General features: G+C 36.1%; 1 protein-coding gene across 2 annotated transcripts in view; it reads right to left on the bottom strand.

Moving 5' to 3' along the window:
* Positions 1-3,511: 3,511 nt before the first annotated feature.
* Positions 3,512-23,628, bottom strand: part of Lrp12 (LDL receptor related protein 12) — a 56,474-nt gene continuing 36,357 nt past the window's right edge. For both annotated transcript variants that reach the window (XM_042673141.1, XM_042673142.1), the window contains 5 exons: positions 20,788-20,923; positions 14,472-14,674; positions 11,607-12,711; positions 9,810-9,942; positions 3,512-5,777 (listed from right to left, as the gene is read on the bottom strand). In XM_042673141.1, the coding sequence (XP_042529075.1) occupies positions 4,914-5,777; positions 9,810-9,942; positions 11,607-12,711; positions 14,472-14,674; positions 20,788-20,923 (2,441 nt within the window). In that variant the 3' untranslated portion in view covers positions 3,512-4,913. The remainder of the gene's footprint in view (positions 5,778-9,809; positions 9,943-11,606; positions 12,712-14,471; positions 14,675-20,787; positions 20,924-23,628) is intronic.

The following is a 23,628-nucleotide window of genomic DNA, read 5'->3' as shown; positions in this document are numbered from 1 at the left end:
TATCTCCAATAAACCACCAGAAAACCAGAAGTGGCATTGTGACTCAAAGAGTAGAGCACTGGCATTGAGCTAAAGAACTGAGGGACAGCCCCACGCCAGAGTTCAAGCCCCAACAACAACAACAACAAACCACACCTTAATCTATTTCATTATGCCTGCTTTCCACCCTACTGATGGTTGTTTTTAAATTTCCTCCCATCCCCCAATTTTTTTCATTCCTTGCCACTTCAGTTCCAGGGTTTGACCCTTGTGGGTATGTGTTATTCTCACTTTCCAGCTGAGACAGAAAGGCCAGTAAGATCAAATGACTTACTCAGGGTCTAGTGGGCTGGGAATGTGGCTTAGTGGTAGAGGGTTTGCCTTGAATGCATGAAGTCCTGGGTACAATTCTTCAGTACCACATAAACAGAAAAAAGCCAGAAGTGGCACCGTGGCTCAAGTGGTAGAGTGCTAGCTTTGAGCACAGAGAGGCCATGAATTCAAGCCCCAGGAATGGCAAAAACAAACAAAAACCCAACAACAAAAACCCTAGAATTGAGGCATGATGGGCCAGACTCCAAAGCCTGTATCTTCCAACTTTCGACACTAATTTCTCGTTAATCAAGCCTCCCTGTGGCTCTTTGGATATTAAGCTTTTTTTTTGGTTTCTACTTCCTTCCAGTACATAGCAAAACCCACCCTGACATGTCTTTGTCTTGCAAAAACATTCTTAGCAAATTCTTTTTTAAAGATACTGCCATCAAATCTTGTGTCTGTAGATATGATGCCCTCATCCTGTGATATTTTAACACTAGTTTCCAAAGTTGATCCCCCCTGCCCCCCAACTTTTATTAATCCTCAAAATGTCATTTAAAGGAAATCTGCAGAAGATGGAAGATACCATAAACCCTTTGCTATTTTAAAGTGGAGTCTTTCTTTCTGTGCAGACAGATTCAGTGTGGCTGGTCATATCCTAGCACTTCCGAGAATTAGTCCTAAGAAGCCTTGTGCTTCTATCATGTCGGGAAGCACACTTAGCCCAGTGGAAGGACTATGAAGAGGATCCCAAGCTCCTGACAGAGCTCTGGCCAGCACCAGCACTGACTCACCAGCCACGAGTTAGTGATTTGTGACTGCAGTTACTTCAAGCATAAAAGTTAGGAGTAATCTGTTATGCAGCAATAAGTAGTCAAGACATGTATGAGATCTTTATTATTATCCTTACAATAATCTTATGAGATAGCTTTGATCATTATGGTGATAAATCTGTCACAGTGAGTTTGGATAACCCAATCTAAAGACTAGTTTTCCCTGATTGTTGTATAAATTCACCTTACAGTCCATGTTAGAACTGTGAAGTCAGACATAACTAAGTTTAAATCTTTTTCTTTTATTTCTTTTTTTAGGTAGTAGTAAAAGAGAAAATTAATTAGGATCTAGGCCCCAGGGACAGCATCTTGACCTAGTAGGTTGAAACCAGGTATCAAAGAGGAATGCAAACTAATAGAACAAATTAATGATATCCATTATATTAGAATCCAAAGAAGAATCATGAGTATCTCTACAGATGTTGGCAAGGATTGTAGTGAAATTCAGCATCTGTTCCTAAAAATATGCTTAAAATAGGGATTAGTGGGTAATGTGAGGACTAAGTCTATTTCAGTACCTCACTGTTGTATTGTCAGTGTTATTTAACATCAATCCAGAGTACTAGACAATCCAACTAAATTAAGACACTCGGAAGTATGTTAACTGGAACAGTTTACTGATCTGTGTTTCAGATGACATAATTGTGTGGTTGAAAAATATAAAATAACAAACATAAGTACTACTACGAAAGTTTAAGAAAATGAAGTTTTGGGGCTGGATAAAACAGTTACACCAAAAACCCTACTAGCTTTTCTATGTACTAAAATTTAGTTAAGTAAACAAATGGGAAAAATTTTTACCTATGGCAAAGTGATAAAACTTGTGAGAGTACATTCTTTAAAAACATGTCTAAAGCAGAATGTAAATAATATGTAGAAAACAACAAGACATGAGGGTCATTAGAGGTGTCATGATTTAGATGAAAAGCAGACAATGATGTCCAATTACCTACTGTACATTAACCTCTAATAGTAAACCTATCCAGAAAAAAAAGTTTTGTAAACTCAGGAAGTTGACTCTGAAGTTCAAATGTCAAAATAAGACTACCTGAAATGTATTTTAAAATGAGTTATTATACAATGAAGTATTAGTACAAAGAGATGCAGATTGATTGGAGAGAACAGAATTAGTTTTAAAACACAGAAATATTGTGGAAATTTACTATATACAAATTCTATTTCAGTGGGGTGCTGGTGCCTCACTGTTCAAAGCCAGCCTGGGCAGGAGACTGTGAGACTCTTATTTCCAATTAACTACCAGAAAACTCTAAGTGAAACTTTGGCTCAAAGTGGTAGAGTGCTAGCCTTGGGCAGAAAATCACAGGGCCAATGCCCAAGATTTGAGTTCAAGGCCTATGCCGACCAAAAAAAAACTTCTATTTCAAATCAGTAAAGAGAGAATTATTTAGTAGCTTTGGGAAAACTAGGTAACTCCTGGAAAGAGACCAAAAAAGCCCTGAATTTAGAGAAATAATTAATTTAAAGATGCATAAATATTCAAATTCTAATGAGAATATTCCACATGAGAAAGGGTATAGCAAACATGCGCTGTATAACCTACACTACAATGTATGGCACTGATGCACATATAGTATATGTTTATATACTGTATGTCAAATATATGATTTTTTTCTGTAGAAATATACAAGAATCTGGTGTCAATTCAAAATGGAACTAAAAGATGCGTTTCAGGAGCAGGAGAGGAACTTACCTTTTACTGTTTAAACCAGGGAATTATATAAGTCAATTAAAAAACAACACAAAACAAAGTATGTCAGCAGTATGCACAAGACTCTATGTTTGATCCCCAGAACTTGAGGGAAAAAAAACAGAGAAAATAAAACCACCAACCTCTCTGGTGGATAAGACTATTAGGGCCTACATACATTAGAGGTGATTCGGGAATGTCTGGTCCCTGGGCTGTAAATGGCCAGCGAACTCACTTGATCTGGCCCAACTTCAAGTGGGACTTGAAATTAGATAAATCTAGCTTCATCAGTAACGTGAAATTAAAAAATCTAGGCATGTGAATGCTATAAATATTCACATTGGCCCTTTGCAGAAGAAAAATGCTCCTCATCCCTAAAAAGATGACTAATTTGCTAACCTGAATTCTGCCAGTACAATATTTTGTATATGAAAATAATAAAAAGGGTATATTATATGAGACACATCAATTAGGAGACAGTTTTCTTAATAGGTAAATTGATATTCAAGTCTGTAGGGAATTTTACCCTTCAAGCAAGCTACTGCTTTACTACAAAGTCAAGGTTGCTACATCTCCTTCCATTTTCTTCTAAATGTATTGCGTACTCTGATGCCTGAATTTGTACATGCGTCTAGATTCAACGGAAACAAAGAACAACTTTGGTTTAAAAAGTACCTCAAGGCAATAAAAAAAATCATTTTAATTTCTGATACATATTAAAACATTTTAGTCAGTTCTTCCTGACAGCATAACAGGACAAATACACAAGACCTCAAACATGCTTTAAAATGACATTCAGCAAAGTATTTAAAATTTAATAAATAGCAATAATCACACACAGATACATTTTTCATACTCAATCATTAAGCTACTAAAACAGACAGCTAAAGAATAAATAAATAGGAATTAACAATAAAAAAAACCCTGGGTTTTTGCAACTCACTATACTTAAAAAAGGGGGGGCAATTTGAATTTTTAAATTTGCTTTTCTTCCAGAGTATAGCATGACCCCCATGAATAAAATATACTGAAAAAAAATCACTCTTACAATAATGAAAACTTTAAATACAACAAATAAATATGAAACCAGCAAAGCAATTTCAAATTGTAATAAAAATGATCCCCCATCCCTCCAGAAAGCTATGGAAATATATAGTCACTGTGGTAGCAAAGAATACTATTTAAAGTGATAGTGCTTATGCACTAAACTCATCTGAGACCTTGTTACGATTTTAGTGCAAATCCCGAGGGCCAATACAAGAGTACCCCTAGACTAGGGAAAGACAAGACCAGCTGGAACTTAGCATGTACCATTTTTGTACACAGTTTATAAAGTTCAAGATTTAATGCATAGTAGAATATCTTCATCCATTTAATTCTGTCCCAAAATAGAGATGAAAACAGAAATATGAAATGGGATTTTACCATTTGGTTTGTACCATATTTGAGTATTAAAGTCAATATTAGAAAATCTATAAAAGGTTTGTTTTTGCCATTAATTTATCTAACTCTACCTAAATTTCATATCACTATGTTCAACATAAGAAAAAAATTTTGAGGAAGTTTTTTCCCTTTGATAAATGCATATTATAATGAAATTCAATAATGGACAAATGTATGCAAACAAGGTGAGTATAAGTGTTTTCTTTTTGTACAACAACAACCTTAACATCTAATGTAATAATTTGTGTATTGGCAAAAGCATAAAAGACTCAATTAGAAGACATTTTGTACAAACAAATCTTTTTTAACATAGGACGGATAAAATGACAGTCAACTGAGTTTAAGCAGCTGTATTTCTACTGTGAACTACAGTACCAGGATGAAAACAATTAAAAACAAATGGAAGAACATTACTGAACAATATGAACACATAATGTAGTTTTAGCTGCTAAAAGAGTAAACTCTACGTTCATAGAGTTACAAGTTGTTTAACTATGCAGGCTAACATATAATAAGAAATCATCCTGCATCTTTTTTTTTTTTTTTGTAAACTAAAACTAGTTTAATTGTAACGTTACAAAACAATGAATGGATATTGCTCCAACTTGTATACAATCTCCCTTATGTGATTAGGACTAACAAAGTAACAAAGCCTCATCATCACTCGTTTCATTTTTCAATGCTGCTTCTAAGCAAGTGTCTGGTATCTGGGCAGTATGGACGATTCCACAGCGCTCACAGGGGCCATCGCGATTGCTTGGCCTTACTCCAGGGTTTGTTGCACTGTGCGGTTGCCTAAAGCCTTGTCCTTGATCGGAGGCAAGATCAAGAAGAGGTCTGGAGCAGTCATTAACATCAGTGTCTGAAGCTCCATCAGAAATCGGAATGAGCATTTCGACATCATCATCATCTTCTCTTCCGTTTACCCCATTATCAAGTTGTCTCAAAGGACTCTGGTTCTGACTTGCGGAATTTGATCGACCTAATGTAAAACGTACCCAACGTAGTCCCTGAGTCATACGACTGAAAGCACTGGAAAGCTGGTGCCGGGCTGGACTCACACTTGGGGGTTCCACACTGGTCACTTCTCTTCCATTATCTGGGTGACTGCCTCGGGTGCTCTGAGTTGAGGAACTTCCACCTGCTCCCACGACAGCCTCGACTGCGGTTGTGGGAGGGACTTTTTGGGGCAAAGGTGCTGCAATCCCACCAGAAGCTCCAGCTGTATCTCTTCTCTCACTCTCTGTGTCTGTGTCATCAGACTCCACGGAAAACAAACTTCTGTGAGCATTTCTTTCAGGTTCTCTGCTGGCATTCTGACTAGGGACAACCTCATCTCCATCTGCTGAGACCAAAGCCAATGACCCTGAATGACGTGATCTTGCAAAATTAAAAATGCGATTCCAGATGTTGCTTGATCTGCCTGCCATAGGAAGCCTGATTGAAGTAAAGCCAAGCTGAGATCGTACAGCTAGCCTTAGGTTTTCCAAAACAGAAGCCTAGGAAAATAAGAAAAAATCTTAAGTAACACAAAGAATTGAGATGGGTAACATTCTTGTATTAAGAATATGTTGTGGCTAAAACTTCTTCTACTCATTGTTATTAGGATGGATTAAATTCTCTGGCCTCTATCCTGTAGAATCTAATCTATACCTTGAATCATGTCTCTCTGTTTAAGATCTCTCAACTCCTTCCTCTCTTACTTCTCTCTCCAACTAGCTCTTTCCTCTCCCTCACTCACACTCCAGTACTGAGGTCTAAACGCATGGCCTTGTACTTGTTAGGCTATATCCCTTGAGCCATGTCCTTAGCCTTTTTTACTTTGGTTATCCATTTTGGAGATAGTCTTGTTTTCATCTTGGCTTGAGACCCATCTACTTACACCTCCTGTGTTAGATTACGGTTATACACCACCATACCTAGCTTATTTGTGGAAATGGGGTCAGGGAAGGAAGAGTTTCATTAACTTTTTGTCTAGGCTGTTCTTGAACAAAATCCTTCTGATCTTTGCTTCTTGAGTAGTAGTGTGGGTGTGGACCATGTCCTGCCCCTGGAAGATTTTCTTGATTCTTCATTTTAAACATTCAACTTAACAATGATTCTTAGTGTCAAATATAAAAAGTTACTGTTTCAAAACTATAATTATCCAATTCTAAAGTACAGTGTAACAAAGGTAGGGCATAAAATAACTTGGTACTTCTACAACTAGGAAGGAAGGCAAACATCTTTCATATGATTTTGCTAAGAGGCTAGTGTGAAAACTAGGCTTCTTTTAATGTTTGGTTTTTTAAAAAAAATACAAACAAGTTATACTTGATTTATAAGGCTGACCTGCACAAATATGTAAGAACTATATTTCAGACTTGGTTTTCAAGGATTTGTTGAATTAATAGATACTGAGGCAACACCAAGGTTATTATAGGCATTTAGATTCTGTCTTAATTTTTAAGGGTTATTTTGTTTTCTACAGTTTGTGTTGGGCATAAATCATACTGGTTTCTCTGCTTTTTTTTTTTTTTTTAGTGGTGACTTTTTTTCTCCCATCATAGTGTGTCTTTATCACTAGCTCCAATATGTCTCCTACTTTGAGCTTTTAATTCTGTGGTTAATAAAAATTGATTTTTAATCAGTACATATGAAAATGTCTAGCCCAACTAAAAGAAAAATGTATTTTCTCTAGATGGATAAAAATATTTTTACAAAATGCACGGAATATAGTCTTCATGCTCCACCTAGTGGTTATAAAACAAAGTATTCAAACTTTGAACCACTGTACTCAACCAGGCATTAATGATCATTTAAAATAAGGTGTATTGATATTCTCTCCTTCAAATGAAAAGCCTTCCCACAAACTCTTGTCTTTCCCCTCACAGAAAAAAGAAGAGAAGTGTCTGAGGAAAGTAGGATAGCTATGTTCTCCATTGGTCATTGTGACTGGTATGGATATTTTGTGGTTTCCACATAGGTCTTTCCATAGTGCTAGGAATGTCATCCAAGGAAGGCCACGAAGCTACTAAGATAGGAAAATGTCAGAGTTTAGTTTTACTAAAGTACAGATTGTCAACAGGAAATGTGGGTATCAGTACACATAGACCTGCAGTACAAGGGAGTTAGATTTTTCTCACCAATTAAGAGATACATAATGAAAAAAAGAAGTGGCTCCCATCAGAATGAACTCCTCCAGCAGTGATCAGTGTTTAGCATTCAGGATGTCTGGCTTTGTGTGAGCAACAGGTTGTGAAATGCTGCAGTGAATAGAAGGTTCTTCAAGTACCATTCTGTGGCTCCCACCCAGCTAAATTAATAATGTCTCCAGTATATATTAATACTACTTTTAACACTCGAGTCTGTCACAGTCCAGGTGAATAGCACCCTGTAGGGAGAATCTCACAGAAGTCTTAGAAATAATTTTCTACACTTCAGGTTATAAAACAGCACGTTCTCAGAAGGCCTTTCTTCCTTTTCTTTGGTGGTTTTGGGGTCTCAGCTCAGAGCCTGTGCTTGCTAGGCAAGTATTCTTCCTGTGGAGCTACCTCTATGCTGAAAAGCATTTATTTTAAATGAGATAATAATTTTTTTCCCCAAAACTGCTATGGAATTTTGATAATTACCAGAAATTTTAAACCTGAATTTAATCTCATTAAATAAAATTAAGCTTAGTATTCATGAACACACTTTAAATGTGTAGTTGAAGTAGAATGCTCTCACAGAAGGGTAAATTAAAACCTTGGAGAACGGGCTTTTTATCTTAGTTGAAGAATTTAATCTTACTCAAAGCCTTTGACCTGAGCTTCGGGGATATGATCTCTAAACCTCTGGAATGTCATGCCTGACAGAAATGTCTGCCTGGAGGCCTTGTGCTAGCTAGACAGCAACAACTTGACTTAGTGTGATGGTGGCTTTAGTCAGGTGATGTCAACCTTAGAAGGGTCTAGAGACTGAGATGAGCCACTTAGGCAATTAATTATGATCTTGATAAAAGCTCCAGACAGGGGGGCTTAGTTAGTGTCAAGTTGGTAATACCGCTTGTACACTATCTGTCACACGTGTGACACTGCTCTCCAGTTTCTGGTAAAATGGCAACTAAAAGTTATGTGTTCAGCATCCTTCCGAATTTCAGTTTTAATCTGAATCTAGTAATAAGTGGAAGCAAGAAGTAAACAGTCCCCAGTGACTTATCTGAGTGCTCCTACTGAAAATGAAACCCTGAGGGTTGTTGGGGGAAGCCTCTAAACTTGCAGTTGGTATTGGGAGTGAGGGAAGTCTTGTGGGTACTGTGTGCCTTCTAGTAAGTGTTCAGGGGTGCAGTAGTGAATGAGTAAGTGGAATTAACCTTGGTCTGGATTTCTACTTACAAAAAAATCCACCCCACCTCATGGCAGAGAAGATATATATAAAGAAGCCACAATTTAGATTTTTTTCCTATTCTATTTTACACACACACTTTCAAACAGTGGGAATTCTAAATTACAAGGAACATTTAGAGAAAGGTTCAAAAGCTACAAATTTTCAACGAGTATTTCCTATGAGGATAAAGACCATAATAATAAGCAAGCTCATCTATCAAAAGTGAAATTGTGCTTATTTTGAAATTACCTCACTGAGTTCTTAATTCTAATAGAGGACTATTTTTATAAATGTTTCTGGGTAAGTTTACAATTTAAATATATATGTATGTACACACACACACACACACACACACACACACACTTCTGTGCCTGATATGAACCCAGAGACATATTCTTAAATCTTAAAAAAGAAAGCTTAAGGGCTAGGAAGGTGGCTCAGTGGTAGAGTGCTTGCCTTGCATGCATGAGGCCCTGGTTTGATTCCTCAGCACCACGTAAGCAAAAGAAAAAAAAAAAAAGAAAGCTTAAAAACCCACTGGGAAATATAATAATAAATTCAGAAACATAAATAAAGAATGAGTTACTATTATATAGAGAAAATGGGTCGAATTCTTTTTTTTTTGGGTCTGGTCGTGGGGCCTGAGAGCTGTCCCTCAGCTCTTCAAGGCTAGCACTCTACCACTTGAGCCACAGAGCCACTTCCGGCTTTTTACTTTTTGTTTATGTGGTCCTCAGGAATCGAACCCAGGGCCTCATGCATGCAAGGCAAGCTCTCTACCACTGAGCCACCTTCCCAGCCCCTGCAAGAAAGATTTTAACGTAGTTCAGTTACTTTTACTTCTAACTGGTTAGTCTGACATGTGACATCATTAGTATATTAACTTTAGTATTCTTTCTCATCTTTGAATGTTTCAAGTTGAAAATAATTTGCCAGTTACTTATGAATTTTAGTGTATTAAATTACTCTAACAATGAAATGCTTAAGAATCAAACCAAATCAGAAAAATAAAAAAGTCTTTTGATTTTGTGTTAAAATATAAGAAAAATTATAATTTTAAATTCTCCATACATTTAGTCCTTAACTTGATTGCAAATTTCTACCAATCAAGGGTCCTTGTTCAACACACATTCAGGTATAGATTGTGTTTTATGAGACAATAAAAATCAGAAATTGCAATATACCTGATTAGGGGAACAGACAGGAAAATCTTCCACTGGTGGAATTAAACCCTGAGCAATCAACTGCCCATACGAAGGAGGGGCTTCTCTTCGTAACAATTCTGCTTCCACTCTTGACAACTGGGTTTCAAATGATCTTTAAGAACAGAGTATAGAAAAGGGTTAAAAAAGGCAATTACTTTCTACTACTTAAAAATATCTGAGTCTTTGTATATCTTTCTTTTTTTCTTTTTTGGTTGATCATGGGGCTTGAACTCGGCCTGGGCGCTGTCCCTCAGCTCTTCAGCTCAAGGCTAGTGATCTACCACTTGAACCACAGTGCCATTTCAGGTTTTCTGGTGATAAGTCTCACAGACTTTCCTGCCTGGGTTGGCTTTGAACTGTAATCCTCAGATCTCAGCCTCCTGAGTAGCTAGGATTATGGGCATGAGCCACGGGTGCCTGGCTTATATCTGATTATTTTTAAAGCTGAAGTCATTCAACCAAACTTAACTCTGTGTTATCTTTACCCTGGGAATGGAAAATGAAGTGGACAGTCTATCTACACAGGGCCTTTATCCTGCTTTTTTTTTTTTTTTTAACCAGTCAGGGCCTGGGCTCTGTTCCTGAGTTTCTTTTGCTCAAGGTTAGCACTCTACCAGTTGAGCCACAGAGCCACTTCTGGCTTTTTTCTGTGTATGTAGTACTGAGGAATCAAACCCGGGCTTCATGCATGCTAGGCATGCACTCCACCACTAAGCCACATTCCCAGCCCCATGCTGCTCTTTTGTTTAGGTGTGGCAGAAAGGTGCCTTGCCATTTCACTGTTCAAGGAAAAGATGCCATAACTATCATGATGCTGTGCTTTCTGTTTGTTTTTAAGCCTACTTGTCTGGTATGTCCTTTGTTAAACCTATTATTTGTGACTCCATTAGACTAGAAGTCATTGTTTCCACAATAGCCGTTTGGGGGCCTTCTGTAAGATTAACTTCTCCCAGGTCCAATTTCCTCTGCCCTACACTGAAAACTACTTTCCCTAAAGAGGTTATCCTTTTAATAGGTAATTGTCTTACTGAACTGAGAACTCTGAGGCACAGCTTTTATGAAACTGTATAATAGGATGCTGGATTTGTGCCCAATCTCATCACCTATTAGTCTTTCATGTGTGTCTTAGGCTCCAGACCAAATGAACTACATACTCATCTCCAAGCAATGCAGGGCATTCCCATTTCTACAGTCTCTTAGGTTTTTAACTCCAATGCCTTTTCTCTATTTATAGTCTACTCACACATTTCAAATGGCACCCCTCCAAGTAAACCCTTCCATATCCTTCTGTCAGATTACCACTCTGTTTTACAGCTCTTTTAGGACTTGCAGTTTGTAATATTATTCCATATACCAATTCCTTCTTCCTAACTGTAAACTGCTTGTGAGATTGTGCCTTATTCAATTTTCTTTCAATTCAAGATTGCTTTCCACAAATACATGGTATCACTGAACACTTGTAAAATACAAGTTAAAAAATTAGAACTGAGAGTTGTAGCATACAAAAGATCTACCAAACATGTTCATCTGAAAAGAAGAGATGGTAACATTGATGGGCTTTTCTCATAAATCTAAGCATTTCATAGTTGGAATGGGTTAGCCTTGAGTCTTAGGCTTTTCATACTAACATTGTAAGTTGTTAAACAATAGATACATTTCTAAACTAACATAAAACAAAAATATTTTGGCAATAACATGGAAGGACTTGTGGCAAACATAAGGGCCGTGTTTCTGTTGCAGACAGCACAATCACGCTAGTTTTACCTGGATACTGACCTTCGTTCAAACATTCTCAGGGAGTAAAGCTTACAAGTACATCCCAATGCAATGACGAGCAGCAGGCCACAGATAAGGCTTCCGATGACGGCTGCAGTTATGACTCTGGTAGGCACAATAACCGGGCAATTCTCCTCATCGCTGCCATCACCACAGTCATCTTGAGAATCACACACCCAACTTTCAAACACACAGCGATTATTTTTACAATGAAAATTTCCTGGCTGGCAAAAAAAGCAGTTTTTTTCATCAGAGCCATTTGGGCAATGGTTTTGGTAGTTGCAGCGATCAGAACGAGGATAACAGACACCATTTCGGGAACATGGAAATTCTTCCTTTTGGCACATGGTACAATTGATTTCATCCCTTCCATTTGGGCAATGCCAGTACCCATCGCACCGCTGCTGCTCAGTGTAACACCCCCAGTTGCCTCCACAGGGTATTTCCCAGGGCAAACAGAAGCCATCTACTTGGTAGGTAGCATTAAAACCTCTTGCAGCATTGACTTTATCAGCACAAAAATGTACTCTTATCTGTCCAGAAGAAGAAACAACGGTGAGAGGAGCATGCGAATCAAAGGCTGTCAACACACGTAAAAGCTTGTGTGGATTCTCCTCTAATCCATCATATATTTTCACATAGTCACCATAACCCGTACCATCAAGTTTGAAGTCAGTGAAGCGCAAAATGACTTTGCGATGGTCACCGGTGTCTATTAACCAGGTACAATTGCTCCCAGGAGGATAAAAGTCTGGATAGTTGGGCGAATTAAAAGTACCATAAAAATACTTTAGCCACTGCCCACAAGTTGGCACAGCACAGTCTATCTCATCTCCTAGGTCAAGGCAGTCAATGTTGCCATCACATTTTAAAGATTCAGGAAGACAAGTGTAAACTTTGGTAAAACGGGACAGACACTGGAATTGGTTGTAAGCGCAAGGCTGAAAAGAAGCGGCTGTTGGAGGACTGGCTTCTTTGGCACAGATCTCTTCATCGGAACTATCTCCACATTCATCCATGTTATTGCATTTCCAGGCTTCGGGTATACACTTTCCATTACCACAACGAAACTGATCACAAGCACAGTTTGGCTCCTCTGATTTCCCTGTGAGTATGTGGCCAGGGGAGCAGGAAGAAGAAAAACACACTCTTCAGAAGACATAAAGTAGGCACTGTTAAGGCTTTAAAAAAGTTCTGTTCAAAATAGGTTAAGTTCTAGTGACAAATTAGTACTGGCACTAATTACTAATTAATTAAATGCCAATTATTTTTTTCTATGAAATTCTTTGCATCCCAATCTGAAGAGAGAATGGATCAATTCTGTTTTTGCATATAGCTGGAAGCATTTACGGAACATTTAGTAAAATGGTGTACAGAACCAAAGTCAAGTAGGATATATACTGAGAATTTTAAGTAACACAATAGTTAAATGAATATTCTTTTTGTTGTTGTTGGTTGTGGGGCTTCAACTTGGGGCCTGCGTGCTGTTTCTGAGCTCTTTTTGCTCAAGACTAGTACTCTACCATTTCGAGGCACAGTGCTACTTCTAGTCTTCTGGCAGTTAACTGGAGACAAGAGTTTCACAGACTTCCCTTCTAGGGCTAGCTCCGAACTGAGATCCTCAGATCTCAGCCTCCTGAGTAGCTACGTTTATAAGCATGGGCGCCACTAGTGCCCACCTAAATAAATATTCTTAAAGAACAAAAATTCAGCTAGACACTAGTAGCTCATGCCAGTAAGCCTACCGATGATCTGGAGGAGATCTGGAGGATCTCTGGGCAAAAAAGTCCTTGAGACTCCTTCTTCAACTAACTGGCAAAATGCTGGGCTAGAGGTGTGGCTCAAGTAGCACAGTGCCTGTCCTGGCAAGAAAGCTGAGTGAGAGCTCAAGGTACCAGCACAAACCAAAAACAGAAGAAAAATTAATTCACTCCAAACACCTTCACAAACTTCTTTTCATATTCTTTACTTCCTTGTTGTCCCTCATATATAAACAAGTTAATACTTTGCTATATACATCATGGCACATTTTACGAACTTTTAGGCTTCACTTTTGCTAAGATTATCATTAAACTGTCCATATTTTATGCAATCATAACTATTTTTGTAATTTATAATTTTGTAATTTCTATTTTTAAACATAAACACAAAGTATCACAAAAAGTTAAGCTAAAGACATCATTTTTTATCAAAACACAAGGGAGAAAAAAAAGTACTGATGTGCTTATAGATTCCAACAGTTTTAGTATTCAACTTAAACAATCCTTATAATAACATAGGGTAAGCATCCAAACGACGCTAGAGTCCCACAGTTCCCAAACTGGCAATGCTGGAACAATGCTTACTTCTCCACCTAAAATTTATTATAGAAAATGTGCTTTGGAAGGTAAATATTACAAAGACTGTAATTTTAAGAAAAAAGAATGTGCATGATCTGGTTATACTTTTTGGAAATAGTTTCAGAAAAGCAAAAAAAAAAAAACTTCTGAAACTATGGAGGTGAAACTGGTCAAGTCTTTTCTTTGAAGATGTAAAGACTGATAGTAATTAATACATACAAAAGTATATTCTGAAGTAACTTTAGGATATGGGTAAGCACTTGGGAGAAAGGTCTACATTTTAGATAAATGCATTTAAGATTTTTAGGAAAAAACCAACCTCAATTTATGAACTTAATCATTTTATTAGGATTATACAAACCACCTTTTGGAGGTATAGTTCTAAGGTACTTGACTTCAGTGTCTAATCTTCAACTCAGCTACCTTGTTTACTCAGTTAAATGGACACAGAAGATTAGCTCTGAAGTGACTGAACAGTTAATACTACAGAACCTGGGTCAATAGCATCTTCTTTTTAGAAACACACCTGAAAAATATGCCAGTCTGAAGCCTTTTCTAGAGATGCTGTCATCTGAATGGAACCTGATCCAAACATGGTCTTGTGAAGAGATATATGGAGGTGGAATTGTGGAACCACAAGCTCTGTAACTTTCAATATTCTTGTACGTTTCTATGGTTAACCAGTCCAAACTGCATCTTCTGGATCCTTGAATATCAAAATCCTGAAAACTACAAAACATTTTGAAAAGTTAGAAAAGGCTACTTAAAAATTTTTGGAAAAAATTTCTTAATAATTCAATGTAACACAGGACACTGTTATAAACCTTTATAGTAACAATGATATATCTTTTCTTGGGATATCATTATTAACAAATTAACACATCATTAACAAATCATAATAGCCACATCATTAACAAATAATAATATTGCATTTATGTTCTTAATATTTGTGTTCTTTTCCAAATTCCAGAATAGCACTTCTTTTTCATAAGGTAATATGAGATTCCAAATGAATGCTCAAAACTAGGAGATAGTTGACACCTTTTTCCTTTTCCTTGGTGAGACTATTTAGAAAAACCCACTAATTTGCAACATCCTAAACTGTCTGTGTTTGAAACAGAAACACCAGTGTGTCTATCATCTCCTGAACTGAACCATACACAGAGAAAGTCAGTTTTGTCTTAGAGTAAACTTGCTCATATGCTTACTAAAAAGAAAATTTACAGCTCATACTTTTTATAAAGCAAATAGGAACAAAGTAACAAAAATGATGAAACAAGAAAGAGTTTGAAAAGCCTGAGACTGGGAATTGCTTTTATACAAATCACTTTATAAACATTATCATGTAGTTCACAAAATATGGGCACAAATAAAGAACAAAAAAAATCAAATAATAAATAAGAACATAAACAAAATCAGCCACTGCTTATGACAAAAGCAAACCTTTTTTCAGCATCTGGCAGACAGCCATTGTGGAAATGTCCAGACAACAATCATGTAAGCCAGTCTAATAAATCTACTTTAACAATTATGATGGTATGTACAGACACATTTATATTTATATATATATTATTAATTCTATCCTTCTAGCGAACCGTAATACATGATCCATTCCATCAAACTACACAAAAAAGATCTAAATAAAACTAGAATAATCTTTGATGACTTTTAAAATCAATTGTTTTCATTTATTGTACATTTTTTTCATTTTTTTCATTCAGCGCCTAGCCTTTTTTTTTTTTTTTGGTGAAAAACCCATTCAATTTTACTGTTTACCTGATTCTCCACCCCCCACCCCACCCCAGAGTTCAAACTTGAGGCCTTGCACTTGCTTGGCTTGCTTGCACAGCTGGCATTCAGCCATGTCTCCTCCAGCCTAACTTTTTGCTGGTTATTTGAAAACAGAAATCTCAGAAATTTACCTCCCAGGCTGGCTTTGAACTAAATCTCCTGGATCTCATCCTCCTGAGTAGCTAGAATTACAGGTGTCAAGAAACCATTGCTGGCTCCTTCCTTTTCTATTTTAAGGTTTACTCTGTAATTCCTTTTCTAAACCACTGAATTAAATGTTGAGCTTACCTATTTTCCATCTAACTGATTTTTAAAGTAAGAAATGCTTAATTAAGATGGTAAACTTTTCTAAGCATTCTTTTGATACACTCCCAACAGTTCTGATATACAATACTTTTTCTAAGGTTATTTAAAACACATTTAAAGGACATTTGTGGTAGTGTACACATGTATTTCCAGCTACTCAGGAAGCAGAGATAGAAGGATCACAAATCTAAAAGCAAAAGAACTGGGAGGCATGGATCAAGTGGTAGAGTACCTGCCTATATAGTGCAAGGCCTTGAGTTCAATCCCCCGTTATCATTTCCCTAAAATAGAAATTAGTCCCATTATGATTTCCTCTTTAAGGCAAGAATTATGAGTTTCTAAGAAATATACTTCCAAGCATATAGGCTTTGATACTCTATTTTGACTGTGCAGCAAGCAACAATGAGCAAACAAAAAGTGAACATTGTAGGTTTGAAATGCATGAAGAATTCTTTTGTGATTTTATAATCACTAAAAAAAAAGTCCCATATACTTGTGTATTTAAGCATAGGTATATTTAAAAACCTTCTTCTATAACTATGGCTTAGTCAAATTTGTTGGTAATTCTCTGCATTTTGCTTTGCATGTATTTTAGGCTATGTTATTAGAGACACCAAATTTGCTATTTTTTTTAATCAATCATTCTAGGGAATAATCCCATTTCATACTACTAACTAACTATGCCTCAAGCTGTATTTATTCTATCTGATGTTACTCTTCCTATATTATCATTCTCTTGGTTAGCATCTCTAAAGCTTTTTCTGTCTTCCCCTTTTAGACTTTCTATGTTAGTTTTGTTTTAGGTGCATTGTTATAAAGTAGTCTATAGTAAGATCATACAAACCAATCAATAAAATTGACTACTCAATCTGCTTTTTAAAGATTCAATATATTTGGTTAAGAATTTCCATTTCAGTGTTCTTATTTTCCTTCATTCTTGTCTCTTTCTGTGTGTGTGTGTGTGTATATGTGTATGAATTTTTTTTCCCCTACCAGTACTGAGGTTTGAACTCAGGGCCTTTTGCTTGCTTAGTTTGCTTGCTTGGCTGGTATTCTGCCACTTGAGTTATGCCTCCAGCCCAGCTTTTTGTTGGTTAATAGGAAATAGAATCACACTCACTTTTCGACCCACCCTGTCTTCAAAGCATAATGCTCTAAATCTTAGTCTTGTGAGTATCTAGAACTGCAGGAATGAGCACAGATGCCTGGCTACATCAATGTTTTTTAAGGTTCTGTTCCTCTACAAGAAGCTCAAGATTGTTATTCTTATTTCTTTCATCTATATTATATCTTTAGTTCAAATCCTAAAACATACTTTTATTTTCTAATGAAGGCTAAGTAGGAGTATTCAGTATTTCTATTTTTCCAAATTTGCAAATTATGCATAAACAATTTATAACTTTACTTTCACTAGCCTCTAGTGAAAATAAAGCCTCTATTTCTTTCAATTATGGTATAAAAACAAACCATGGTAATATTTATAATATGTGCCATTATGTCACCATTAGAAACCAATTATTTTCATATTACCTCTTAGTTTTATAAATATCAAAACACAGTACTCATACTTAAGTTACTTTGACATTACAAAAGTTATTAGACTGACTGTCACGTGCTATGTCAATGTGTTAATAAGCATATATTGTTAAGTGAGAAAAAATATATAAATAACTATTTTAATATAACTACACATACCTGTTTTGAATTAAATAACATTATGCTGGAAAAGAATCTATAGATTTTATTAGATGAAAGGTTAAGACCTTCCTGACATCATAAATCTTTAGAATGTCTGAAATAATTTATAAAATTCCAGTTTTGTTTGTTTTTTGTTTTTTTGAGACAGGGCCTTGATATGTAGCCTAGGCTAAGCTTGAAATCATGATCTTTCTGCTTCAGCCTCCTGAATCCTGGAATTATAAGTGCACACCATCATTCCTGGCTTCCAGGTTGATTTTACTTGCCATTTTTCTTAACATTTTTGGTTGTGAGTGGATTTTTTTTTTTTTTGGGGGGGGGTCTGGTTGTGGAGCCTGAATTCTGGGCCTGGGCTCTGTCCCTTAGCTCTTCAGCTCAAGGCTAGCGCTCTACCACTTGAGCCACAGCGCCACTTCCAGCTTTTTTCTTTTTGCTTATGTAGTGCTGAGGAATCGAACCCAAGCCTCATGCATGCAAGGCAAGCGCTCTACCACTGAGCTACCTTCCCAGCCCCGTGAGTGGATTTTATAGAGGGCTTTTCCTAGGTCCTTTTCCTTTCTCTCTCTTCCAGACCCTTTTCTCATTTTAAGCCCTCTCCTTCTTGTTCCTAAAGTCAGTCTCCATTCAAGATTTAGCACCAAATGGTGGTTTACAGATTCTCCACGGAATCAGTAGGTAGTAAATTCATTTATGTTTGTTAGGGTTCAGGTAGTGGTTTGTGGATTTTTTTTCTGCTTTCTTGAGCAAAATAGCTGGACTCAAATAGGATACTGAGACTCAATCTGGAATTTCAGGAAGAATACAAGTAAAATTACCTTTATATTACCAACTTCAGCCAGTTTTATACAGAGAGCTCTTGGTATTGCTTGTTTATACTCTGCAATTATTGTTTCCCTCCTTAATCCAAATTTTTTAAAACCATGTTTCTAATTTAATTTTAGTAAAGATTTTTATTTTATATTCAGGAATGAATGTGTATTTTCTTTCTACCGAAATACTTTAAAGCATCTAATCTATTCTAGATAATCATATACATTTTATTTTGACTTATAATAGTTAAATCAATGTAAAATTTCCTAATACTAACTAATTTGCATGTTAGAATGAGCTGCATTTGATTATGGAATAATATTCATTTGACTAATGTAAGGTTTTATATTAGTAATCACATGTAAAAATCTCTTTACATATATCTATGTATCATTTAAAAGTGTTTTGGTTATTACTATAAACTATACTATTTTTTTTTTACCTATTTAAACCTCAAATGATTAACTTCTGGAATTTAGGATATCTACCTGTAGACCTAGAATTCACCTCCAATTTTGTCTTTGTTAGTATACGCTTGATTTTTTTCTGCATCTTGCTCCAACACATGATCAAAACGAGATGGTATCTCCATGTAAGTCTCCTGGGCTGGCATTAACTTCCAAGTTTTTCATAGTGACCTGATAAACTGAACTTTAATGATTAGGTTAAAAGATGAAAATCTTGCTGGGCTTGCGGTTCATGCCTGTAATCCTCACTACTTCAAGAGACTGAGATCTGTGGATCACAGTTTGAAAGAGCCCAGACAGGAAAGTCTGTGAGATTCTGACCTCCAACAAGTAACAAAAAAAGCTGAAAGTGAAGCTGTAGCTCAAGTGGTGGAGTGCTAACGCTTAGCAAAAGAAGTTCAAAGACAATGCCTCGGTCCTGTGTTCAAGCCCCAGGACCAGCAAAAAAGACAAAGAAAGAAAGAAAAAAAAGATTCAAATCTCTATAAATGTTAGTTACTGTATGTTAGAAGTCTCGTATTTGGCAAAATTGTTATTATATTAGAACTTTAAAATACCCGACAGCTACGTTTAGTATAATTAGTTTGTAATATTACATTTAGCACACTTAGACTTTGTAATATTATATGTAACAGAAATAGGTCTATTTGTCAAATTCTAATGGTACTATTGCAGAAAGATAACTGTGCTGGTTTATCTTTCTTGATCAATCTGCCTGGAGGAGACAGACTGAGGGAAACAATGGCCCATTCCCACAGGAAAAAGCAAAACAGAGACAGTTATGTTTCTCAAGAGAATGGTTCTCTTATTAGTTTAAAAATATAAAACAGGAGTTGTGGACCATAGCAGAGTGCCCGCGCTGACTAAGCCTCAGCATTGTAAATCAAAAGGAAAAAAGTAAATAATAAATAAGGAAGATGGAAAAAGATGGGAAGGTAGGCTGTTAAATTAGAACTGTGAAATCCCTAGACAAGGGAACCTTTATCCTTTTTACTTTATTTTTCAGATAAGGTGTTTGTTTTTTTCTTTCTGAGGGCTGTTTTTGGACTTTGACAGGGCTGGCCACCCTCTTGCCTCTACCTCCAAGCCAAGCCGCTGGGATTACTGGTGTGGAACACTGTTTCTGGCCAAAATTAATTGTAACTTTTCTTATTATATCATATTGTCAGAAACTTAAAATTATGTTTATTTTGCTTTTTGTTTTATAGTGTCTTCCTTCCCTCTCTCCCTTCATCCTTCCCTCCCTTTCTCCTTTCCTCTTCTTCCTTCTCTTCCTCCCTCTGAACTCAGAGCTTATATATACTAGCACTCTACCACTGGGTTACATGCCCAGATCTCATTTTGTATCCTTAACAATGTTTTCTGTTTTAGTTACAAAAAGAAAAAAAAAAACAAAAACATAAAAAAGATTTTTCTAGATGTAGCATTCGCTTGTTTAAAGTTTCATATATATGTACATGCACAAATTATGTGCATGTACATATCAGTTTTAACTTCTTTAAAAATCAGTTTTAACTTCTTTTTGTAGAGGACTCACCTAAGGAGACATAAGCTTGATCTTCAAGAGGATTAGTAAATTTTATTTATCTCATTGCCCAACATTACTTAAAACACATGTTTTGAGTATTACTCTAACTCTTAAGATGACACTGTCACAACTTATTTGTATTTCTGAAAAATCTTTTTCAGTCACCATACCTTACAAGTTCCAATTTGGAAACTGAATTTGTTTTGTAATAAAGTATCATATAGTAGTACAAAAAGAATTACCTTATAGTAATAATTTCCCCTGGGTTTGCCCTAATGAGCCAGCTACAGTTGATTTTGGAAGGATATTCAGAAGGCCAGCCTGGACTTGTGATTATTCCACTTGGTGCTCGAATTTGTTCGGGGGTCTCTCCACAAGCTGGAAGATAGCCAAAGAAACTTTGGAAATTATCATGCTTTAAAACACAGAATTAAATAAGTCACCATTTACCAAAAGACCCCAACATCTTAGGCATTAAATTGCATACAATAAAGTACGGTTTACCAATCTTAGAAAGCTTCTACCATTCCAATGTGATATTTAATTTCTTTCCTTTTAGAGAAAGCACTTCACCCTAATTAAGAACATACATGCATTGGGCAGGCAAGGAAGGTTTCAAATTGGATCTTTTATGTTTGGATTGCTAGATAACTGAATCATCCATGTTTTTCTTTTTCAGTACTAGGGCTTGATCTCAGGGTGCTAACATGGTTGGTGCTCTACCATTTGAGCCATACCTCCAGCTCAGCTTTTCACTCATTGCTCTAGAAATGGAATTTCCCAGATTTTTCTGCTTAGATTGGCTTTGAACCTCATCCTCTGAATCTTTGTTTGAGTAGCTGGAATTACAGGCGTGATTTACCAATGCCCAGCTCATCCATATTTTCTTTTTAGCTCATTTGTTTGTATTTATCTTATTTTAATTTACCTAAAGCTCAATATTTACTGAACGACATATTCAGATCTTTAAAATCATCATGTTGCTTTTACAGCACTTTATATATAAGCACAGTACAGTAAGATACTAGATTGAAGATTCTGTTAATAAGTTAGTGAATGATTGGATAAAGACAACAAAATATTCAAAATTCCTGCAAAGTAGAAATTTATACCATTAATACTCTTAAACCTATTACAGAATTATAAATGATTCCACTTATTGAAAAATAAACTCATAAAATAATGCTTAAAATATTATTTGGCTGGGCACCAGTGGCTCATGCCTTAAATCCTAACTACTCAGGAGGCTGAGATCTGAGGATCACCGTTCAAAGCCAGCCAGGGCAGGAAAGTTCATAGGTTCTTATCTCCAATGGTGCTGTGGCTCAAGTGGCAGAGTGCTAGTCTTGAACTGAAGAGCTGAAGGACAGTGCCCAGAAGAGCTGAAGGACAGTGCCCAGCCCAGACAAAATAAATAAATAAATAAAAAATATATTATATATCTGATTATCACAGAAGAAAATCTTTTAGCTTATAGAGTAAGTTAAAACTAATGCCAACACTTTCCTGAATTATTAATTCTTGTATTATCCTGAAGTCTCATTGTAACATAGTTAAACATTTCAACAATCTTGAATTCAGGTCATGATCTGGTCATTTATTTTCCCTCAATTAAAAATAAAGTCACTTAGCTACAAAAAATAAACAAATAAATGAGAAAAGCTCAATGCCTCAGCAGAATTTAAAAAGCACAACCTCTTATTTAATAAAACCTCAACAAGTTAACATCTTGATTTTTAAAGTAACAGAGAATTAGGAACTATAAATGGTAAGTATGGAGACTAGGTACAAAGGTTAAGAGTTATTAGAAATACTGGGAAATTCTTAGAAACTGCACACTGAACTTAAAAAAAACACATGAGAACTCAAAGTATATATATTACTGCTTGTCTTCGAAATCACAAGGAAAGAGGTATATTATTAGTAAATTTATTCTCATACCCATTAAGTTGCTGAGTGGGTGAATGAATCAAACAAAGTACCTGGCACACTAGACAGATTAAGCTACCATGCTCTTTAAGTTCTGCTGAGTTTAAAAACCAGGTAACCTAATTTGTAGATAGCCAAATAACCTTACTGCAATTATAATTCGGAAAAAAGAGGTTTTTTTTCTTTTTGGTAACAGATATCATATAGTCTTTTCAACTTAGATTAATAATGCTGGAAAATATCTTATCAAAAAAAACTTTATTCCTAATAAAGCCAAGCCACATTTCTACAAAATAACCCATTCTCTAAAGAAAATATGCAGTCAAGGGTTTAAAAATATATTCTGCTGGGCTGGGAAGGTGGCTCAGTGGTAGAGCGCTTGCCTTGCATCATGCCTGAGGTCCTGGGTTCGATTCCTCAATACCACATAAGCAAAAAGAAAAGAGCCGGAAGTGGCGCTGTGGCTCAAGTGGTAGAGCGCTAGCCTTGAGCTGAAGAGCTGAGGGACAGCGCCCAGGCCCAGAGTTCAGGCCCCAAGACCAGACCCCCCTCCCCCCAAAAAAAAGAAAAAGAAAAAAGAAAAAAAAAGACTTAAAAAATATATTCTGCTGCAGAAAATGTGTTCAGGTCAAAAAAGTGTCTACAATGGAATCAGAGTATATTACAAAAGGGATCTTGCTTTTAATTGCTTTCAGGACACAGAGATCATTGCACAGGATACACAGGCCCAACACAAAGAGCTTAGCAATCATCTCCACTGCCAGCATAGCCAATACTTCCTTCTTTTGTTGTTTTTTCTACTGGTCTTTAAGTTTATTAAGAGTAAATTCCCTTGTAAGAAAAATTTTAATGAATGATATGTTAGAGAAAAAACAGCTTTTCCAAATGCAATTTTATTTTAAGAGCTGATAATAAAATACTAGTTTAGCTGCTTCTTTGCTCTGAGTTACCTTAACAAGAATAAAAAGATAACAAGATCTGTTTTGTTTCTTAGCAAAGCATACTGAAGAAATTTTTAAATTCATGCAGAAACAAACATACAAATAAGCAGGCAAAATAATCAAAATATGAAAAATTATTCTCCCACTGTGAAAATTGTTCATTTTCATTCAAAGATTAATCTACATTAAAACTAGTAACAATTTTCAGTTAAA

Source organism: Dipodomys spectabilis, unplaced genomic scaffold (assembly GCF_019054845.1).
Source record: "Dipodomys spectabilis isolate Male_0828 unplaced genomic scaffold, ASM1905484v1 ptg000783l, whole genome shotgun sequence".
In the NCBI taxonomy this organism is placed as follows: domain Eukaryota; kingdom Metazoa; phylum Chordata; class Mammalia; order Rodentia; family Heteromyidae; genus Dipodomys; species Dipodomys spectabilis.
Note: the sequence above shows the minus strand (reverse complement) of the source record. Positions and strands in the feature narration are given on the sequence as shown.